Source organism: Entelurus aequoreus, linkage group LG02 (genome assembly GCF_033978785.1).
Source record: "Entelurus aequoreus isolate RoL-2023_Sb linkage group LG02, RoL_Eaeq_v1.1, whole genome shotgun sequence".
NCBI lineage: Eukaryota > Metazoa > Chordata > Actinopteri > Syngnathiformes > Syngnathidae > Entelurus > Entelurus aequoreus.
Window position 1 is genome coordinate 37,016,200 of NC_084732.1, and position 7,802 is coordinate 37,024,001.

The 7,802-nt window shown below is 40.0% G+C and overlaps 1 protein-coding gene across 3 annotated transcripts in view; it reads right to left on the reverse strand.

Moving 5' to 3' along the window:
- Positions 1–5,807: 5,807 nt before the first annotated feature.
- Positions 5,808–7,802, reverse strand: part of LOC133633653 (globoside alpha-1,3-N-acetylgalactosaminyltransferase 1-like) — a 53,064-nt gene continuing 51,069 nt past the window's right edge. For all 3 annotated transcript variants that reach the window (XM_062026239.1, XM_062026254.1, XM_062026249.1), the window contains 3 exons: positions 7,681–7,802; positions 6,200–6,277; positions 5,808–6,123 (listed from right to left, as the gene is read on the reverse strand). The exon at positions 7,681–7,802 is cut by the window's right edge and continues 12 nt beyond it. In XM_062026239.1, the coding sequence (XP_061882223.1) occupies positions 5,973–6,123; positions 6,200–6,277; positions 7,681–7,802 (351 nt within the window). In that variant the 3' untranslated portion in view covers positions 5,808–5,972. The remainder of the gene's footprint in view (positions 6,124–6,199; positions 6,278–7,680) is intronic.

The following is a 7,802-nucleotide window of genomic DNA, read 5'->3' on the forward strand; positions in this document are numbered from 1 at the left end:
TAGAATGCATTAAAAAAAAATCCATCATTCGCCATGTATTTCATAATGATTGTGAACAATAGGCAACATTCCAAAAGCTGAGATAGGCTCCAGCACCCCCCGCGACCCCAAAAAGGGACATGGATGGATGGATGGAACATATGGTACCTGCTGTTGTATGTTTGGGATCCACAGAAGTTCCAAAAATGTGAAATCAAACCATAAGGCATTGCAGAGATATTTATTAAACAATCTTGCCTTCTTTCATAGTTCCGCCTTAACAAGCAATTTTAAATTATTTTTTCGCTTCGATGACGTCACCAAATTATCAATAAATGGTGTAGTTTTACCCAACGAATTTTGCACAGGACTGTCATTGCAGTCCGACGCTGTAGTCAATAAGCTCCTCCCTTTTCACTATCCTCTTGTTGTGGGGCAGACTGGCTCGTACATGGACATGCATCATCCACTGCTGCCATTTTGGGGAACAGGGGAGACATGTCCCCCGGAACTTTTTAATGTCCAAAAATAATGTAACTCTATTGAATGGAGTCAAGTCAAACTCTTCTGCCAGACGGAAAACCACCTGTCGGACTAAACTTGTCCCTTTACAACGCCCACAACAATAATGATTGGCTTTCTGGTGCTGCCCTCTTGCCCATGTGACACAGATTGACAACATGGGGACCTGACTAATCAGCAGTCAGATGCGATCATTCATAGAAAAAAGATATTTGTGAGACAAATTATTTTACAATGTTTACTGCGTTGTTGGTTAACTCAGTGGTCCCCAACCACCGGACCGATTGGTACCGGGCCGCACAAGAAATTAAAAAAAAAAAAATATTTTTTTTTTTTATGAAATCAACATAAAAAACACAATATATACATTATATATCAATATAGATCAATACAGTCTGCAGGGATACAGTCCGTAAGCACACATGATTGTATTTATTTATGTAAAAAAAAAAAAAAAAAATTTTTTTTTTAAATACACCCCCCCCCCCCCCCCCGCCCCCCACCGGTCCGTGGGACAAATTTTCAAGCGTTGACCGGTCCGCAGCTACAAAAAGGTTGGGGACCACTGGATTAACTGATGAGTGAGATCATAAACTTTTTCAAACACTGATTTTGTAATTTTACAGTGTAATTTACAACAGTGTTTTTCAACCACTGTGCCGCGGCACACTAGTGTACCATGATACATTGTTTGGTGTGCCGTGGGAAATTATGCAATTTCACCTAATTGGTCTGAAAAATAATTTTTGCACACCAATAATTATAATCCGCAAACAATGCGCCGTTGTTGAGCGTATGTGCTGTCTGGAGATCAGCAGAGTAACCATGTAATACTCTTCCGTACCAGTAGGTGGCATCGGGTAGCTCATTGCTTTGTAAGCCTACTTTGAGACAAGAGAATTAATGATGGTTATGGTTTGAAGTCATATCGAACAATTGCGCCAGGTATTTGATGAGAACGACTTTATATTGTCAATATAGGCTGTTGAGTTTCGTTTTTAACATTTTTTCTGTCATGTATTGGTTACTCGGGTCACAGGACAATACCGGAACTTAAGGGTGGGGGACACAGGATATGATGATATGTGTTGTGTGTTGGACACCTGGAAGTGGAAAAAGTAAGAGCGGGAATAAAATGCAGAAAAAGACAATAAGCTATCTTTTGGTGTATTATTAAGCTTAGAATGCTAAAAATTGAACTAATAAGTGACAAGTTTGGCACACAACAATGGCGACGAGGATGGGATAGTCCCCCCCTGGACTTTTTCAATGAAAAACACTGGTTAACAGTACATCACATCAGACAAGAAAGAGAGCAGTTTACACAGGTGAACTGGCCATTGGGAAGTTCTCAATAAGCCCTGCCCTAAGGCGTAAAACACAAAGAAGCACAAATAGCTTGTAAAATGTCAGTTAATAAATGACAGCGTGCTTCAAAAGACTTGTAATAACAAACCTAGTCGCCTTATCAGACACACCTCTCATGCATGTTTTAGTGATGGCAGTATTTATCATTCTACACTCTGGTGGTTTAGCGGTTAGGGTGTGCAATCATGATGTGGAAAGCAAATACATAGTAGGTTTCATTCATTTGCAAGTCATAAAATAATTAAATAGCATAATGGAAATTATGGAAGGATTCTTTATAGTGTATTGAATATCTGCACATTCAGAGACGCTACATTTCAATTACCCTCATTTCGACAAAAAAGAAGGAGTCGTACATATTTTCAGACGCTTCCATGGTTGCCACAAGAGCAGTAGCTTAATGAGACCTACTAACACTGATGGCCAGTATCGTGTGGGATTTGTCATGGCTAACTTCTCGCCCTGCTCATACCATACCGTGTCTGGAGCTCTGTGCCGCTGTGTTAACTGTGGAAATTTACAAACAAATTACACATGAGATTAAAGTTAAAGTACCAATGATTGTCACACACACACACTAGGTGTGGCGAAATTATTCTCTGCATTTGACCTATCACCCTTGATCACCCAGGGAGCAGTGAGCAGCAGCGGTGGCTGCGCCCGGGCATAATTTTTGGTGATTTAACCCCCAATTCCATCCCTTGATGCTGAGTGCCAAGCAGGGAGGTAACGGGTCCCATTTTTATAGTCTTTGGTATGACTCGGCCGGGGTTTGACTCACGACCTACCGATCTCAGGGCGGACACTCTAACCACTGAGCAGGTGGCCTAGATTGCCATGACATTTTTCATCAACAGTAACATTGTGCTTGGGTACATTTATAACTCTACTAGAAGTTTTTTTTATATATGTTGCAATCTATGTCACCCAAATGAAAAGATTCACCAACCCTGCCTGACCAGTGGTACTATGTGCCAACACACCGAACCCCTGCTGATCACGCCACAAGGCCAATACCAGGAGCACAGCTACAACACTGGAACTGGTTTACCGGTCCAGCCTTCATGTATAATGCCAACCCAGCAGAAACACTTGAACCAGACATCTTCTCACTTGTTAAGCCAGAAGCTGATGGTGAGATCCGTCCTGGGGTCACTACTATGCTAACCAGAATATGGTTACCCACATATGCGGTCCTCTCCAAGGTTTCTCATAGTCATTCACATTGACGTCCCACTGGGGTGAGTTTTCCTTGCCCGTATGTGGGCTCTGTACCGAGGATGTCGTTGTGGCTTGTACAGCCCTTTGAGACACTTGTGATTTAGGGCTATATAAATAAACATTGATTGATTGATTGAATATCAGAGATTCTGTTTGGTGCACAACATTTTGAAACAAGTTTGCTCTGGAAAGCATTCTGTCAAACTATAGCCAAGCTTATTCATGTTGCGTCCTTCTTCAAAAAGAAAACCAGACAGTGGAGGTAGGAAAGAATGGAAATGTCTCAAAGAAACGCCTACCCAAAGCAAACTTTCCCACGCTAAAGTCGTATTCATTAGTTCTGTCCAACATGATGCTTTTCAAGATTAACTCGAATGTTTCAAAAACTGTCAAGCTTGGCCAAGGCATAGTGCACTCAAGAAACTCAACCCTGTTATGGACGAATGGCCAGCTCCGTGTTGGAGGTCATTGTCCCATGCCAACATGTCAGAAAAGGAACAGCATCCACTAATTATTCCACACACTCATCATATTTCTATGCTATTAAGACACTTTAATGAGCAAACAACACTTTACAGAGGGAGCCATAAGAACATGTGGATACTGGATTGTTGGTGGTAAGCGTCTGTTTTCCACTGTCATCAACAAGTGTGTCATCTGCCACAAACTAAGAGGAAGGTTTGACACCCAGAAAATGGCAGAAGCGGCAGTAGGTGCACCCCCCATTCTTCTTCCGGCCACCCGCATGCTGTCGCCGTGGCCTCAAAGATGTCGAGAAAGGTTTTGTGCTTGGTTTTTTGTAATATTTTCCATACGTTTTGTTGCAAGTCTGCATGGCTTCCTGATTTTATAAGCACCATATTAACTTGAATATTGAAGTAATCGCAATTGTGTTGCTTCTGTGCTGATATGCAATTTGCATATACTTTATAATTAAACCACCAGATGTTGACCATAAAGGGTTTTATACAAGTTGTAACACAACTATCCATATCTGAAAACATATTCATTACTTTGATGTGCTGTTAAGTATTAGGGCTGTTAGATTGTGAAAGACACATTTAAAAAAAAAAATCATAGATGAACAAGATTTGTGGAATCAACATGGCAAGAATTGAACAGCAATAACATGAGTGTTATGATCCGCTGCCCGGATCATAGTTTGTTTATATTTTCTTGTCACGTGAGTTTTCAGCACCTTGAGTTTTGTTTGTTTCCGTTGCCATGACGGCAATTACATTCACCTGCCTCTGGTTAGTGTTCGGGACGCGCACCTGTTGCCCGGGCGTTAATCAGAGGGCTATTTAGTCTATGCGCTGGCCTCACTCGGTCTGGCTTCCTAGTTTGTTTTTATGCAACAGTTGACGACGTTCGATTCCTGCTAAGTTCCTGCTGGCTCCCACGCTAGCCCATTTGCTTGCTAGCTCCCACGCTAACCCATTTAGTTTTTGCCTTTTGTGCTATGTGCACGTCTTTGTTTTTTCCTGCTATGATTTATTCTTAAATTAAATCATTTTCCTACCTGCAAGCTGTGTCCGAAGCCGTCTGCATTCATGGGAGAACAACACCCGCATCATCATGCGCCCCGTTCGTCTCAATGAGCACTGTTATGAAAAGGTTCTGCCTAGAACATACGTCAATCAAGTCAATGGTAGTACATAGTAATTTGTCTTAACTTACAGTGTTGGTTATAGTTTATTTGTACTATGTGCAGGAAATCTTTTTTTTTAAATAAGTCATATAAATTGATGCTATGATCTTGAGTGCAACATAAATGCATGGTCTTTGACCAAAATGACCAATGTCAGTCATAACAAAGTGGCTTATATGGACTATCAGACTATGCCGTGGGCTAGATTTCATATTAAACTCGGGATGTCTCGCGGGCCATACTGAAGTGGTCGGCGGGCCCAGACTTTGCCCGTGGGCCGTAGTATGGACACCCCGGACTTACAGGTTAACACTTTGTGGGTTTTAACAAATGACAGGGCAGAAACAAACAATCGACTCTGTCAACGGCAACACATCTAGCACAAACTGGAATGAATGCACAGGCCTGCTTGCAAATTAATGTCAACAGAGTAATAAACAAGATGTAACAACTGTATCATCAGCTCAGGTTTAAATGTTCAATAGAAAATTTGCAAATTAACATTTATTAACACATGAACACACAAAAGTACACACATTGACCCAGGTAGGCCTACTGGTAAAGTCTAAAAGGTACCCAATTCCTACTTTCAAGTATCAAATTAAAACAACCTGTACCATTTGTATTGTTTCATTTATTTTATGTGGTTGTCGAGTCATTACATTAATCACCTACCGTACATTCAATATTTACTCACAATTAAAGCGGTTGCTGATAATGTGATTGCATTATTCCTTATATGACAACACAATATGAGAAACACGTTTCATTATGATGCAGTGCAATTTAAAATCACAGCAAACTCTACACACTACAATAAAAATGTAGGGATATTCCAATCAGGGTTTCATGCTGCCGATTCCGATACCAATCTTCAATTTGTGAGACCGGCCGATACCAGTCACATGTATTAACTGCAAACTTTTCCATTCATTTATGAAGAGTGTTATTGACAATTTAGGAATAACAACACATTATTTAAACTAGTTCCCTGTTCTTTTTATCAGCGCGTAACATGTTCAGCCTCATCCTCCAGTGATAATCTTACTTGATAATAATACTTCAATACAAACAAATGCCGTTTATTTTCTATAATGGAGGTGATTATGATCGTGTATGGAGACACATTATTAGCTGCTAGCCTCTTGTCAGCATGGGGACTAAAAATAAATAGTGTTAAAATGCAATAATCAGCAATGGCCACATGTTGTTTATACTTCTGCTTAGAATATCATCGGTTTCCAGCATTGGGCCGCACTTCCTTGTAATTCTTAACCAGCTGGGACACTCTAACCACTTTAATGTCTGCCGGGACCGAGTCATAGTCGCTCCACAGGTATTCAGGAGACAGCACTTTGGCGGGCTTGTTGTACAGCAGGTATCTGCAGAGAGTTAAATGGAGAGTATTGTAAGGAAATATTTAGTGGGACTACTGTAAAGAGGATATGAATATGTTACTTGTTGAGGTGACTCTCTTCCTGCCACACAGCCTGGATTTTTATCTTGGAGTCCTCCTGGGCTTGGATGTAACAGTGTCTAGTGAGAAACATGTCAACATATGTTATAAACGGCAATTATGTGTACAGTCTAAACCAAAATTAACTAAAATGTGTTTATTTTGTCTGCAACCCTGCCTGTATTAGTTTTTTCCTAGTCATTAGCCTCTGCCTGTCCAGCATAAATGCAGTAGTACTGCACTCTACCTTCACATTAGGATGGATAGAATAGGTGCTTTATTGTCATTGTATTTGCAACACAACACAACTGAGTTGAGCAATCCTCTTAAATAGCAGCATCTCACAATGAATTGAAGGATGAGTAAACAGTTATATAGCAGTGCATAGGTGAACGGTTAAGTGGCAGGGAATAGATGAACAGTTAGGTTGCAGTGAATACATTAACAGTTAAATAACAGTGGATAAATAAGCAGTTGAATTACAATGGCTTTGTAGATAGTTAAATTGCAGTGGTTGAGTAGTTATGCAACACCTTCCAGTTGTAAGTTCTGGACTGATCTAGGTAATATTTCTGCAAGGTTTGGGCATCATTTACATATTGTACAATACTGGTGCTATAAACTGTGCCTAAAACGGCACTTAAAATGAGAAACAAAATCGAGCTTTGTCTTCTAACAATGCTTTCTTTTTTTTTTTAAATGTTTACATAATTTTGTGACATAAACGTAGAAAATAGTAATAATAGTAATACTTAACACACAGTCAGGAGTATAGCACCAAATTCTGGGCCCTCATACACAAGACTCTTAAATGGCTTTCCATCCCACCCTAAAACCAACGTTGCCACACCACACACACGCTGAGTATGTTTACATGCACTAAAAAACGGATTATTGCATGGATTTGATTGAAACCAGCTTTTTTTTAAACACGCGTAAAAACCTGGGTTTTAGGTTTTTGACTTTTTAAAGATGAGATTAACAAACCTTGAACATATTTGGATGAACCCGCTAGATAGATTAGTTTTGTTTTGAAAAAATATCCAATTACACACACTACATCACCATGGCAAACATCTTCACATGACAGAACTGCCTGGATCGATAAGTCTTTTCAAGATGTAAAACTCTCTTTTCATGGATTTTAATGACATTCACAAGTGTGAGTAAAACCTAATGATCCTTGATTTTCAAGCAGTATTCAATCAATCAATGTTTATTTATATAACCCTTAATCACAAATGTCTCAAAAGGCTGCACAAGCCACAACGACATCTCGGCTCAGTTTTGAGTTTACATGACTGTAAAGTCAAAACAAATGTTAACAGTAGTTTATTCCCCTGTGGCAAAGGCTTTGAATTTCTGTATTGACAACTTCCTTCGCAAAAAAAAAATCACACCAGTTTCAAAACCCATCTTTAAATACCCCAATTCTTGCTCTGTTTTTCAGGTATTTCAGGTTTTTCAGGTACATGTTGCTTACTTGACTAGTTTATACATATCCTCCAGGTAGCCCCCCCAGACTGCTGCTGTGTAGTAATAGTCTCCTTCCCCAGCAGGAATGTAGGCTTTGGACTGGGGCCGCCGCTCATATGGAAATTTGTC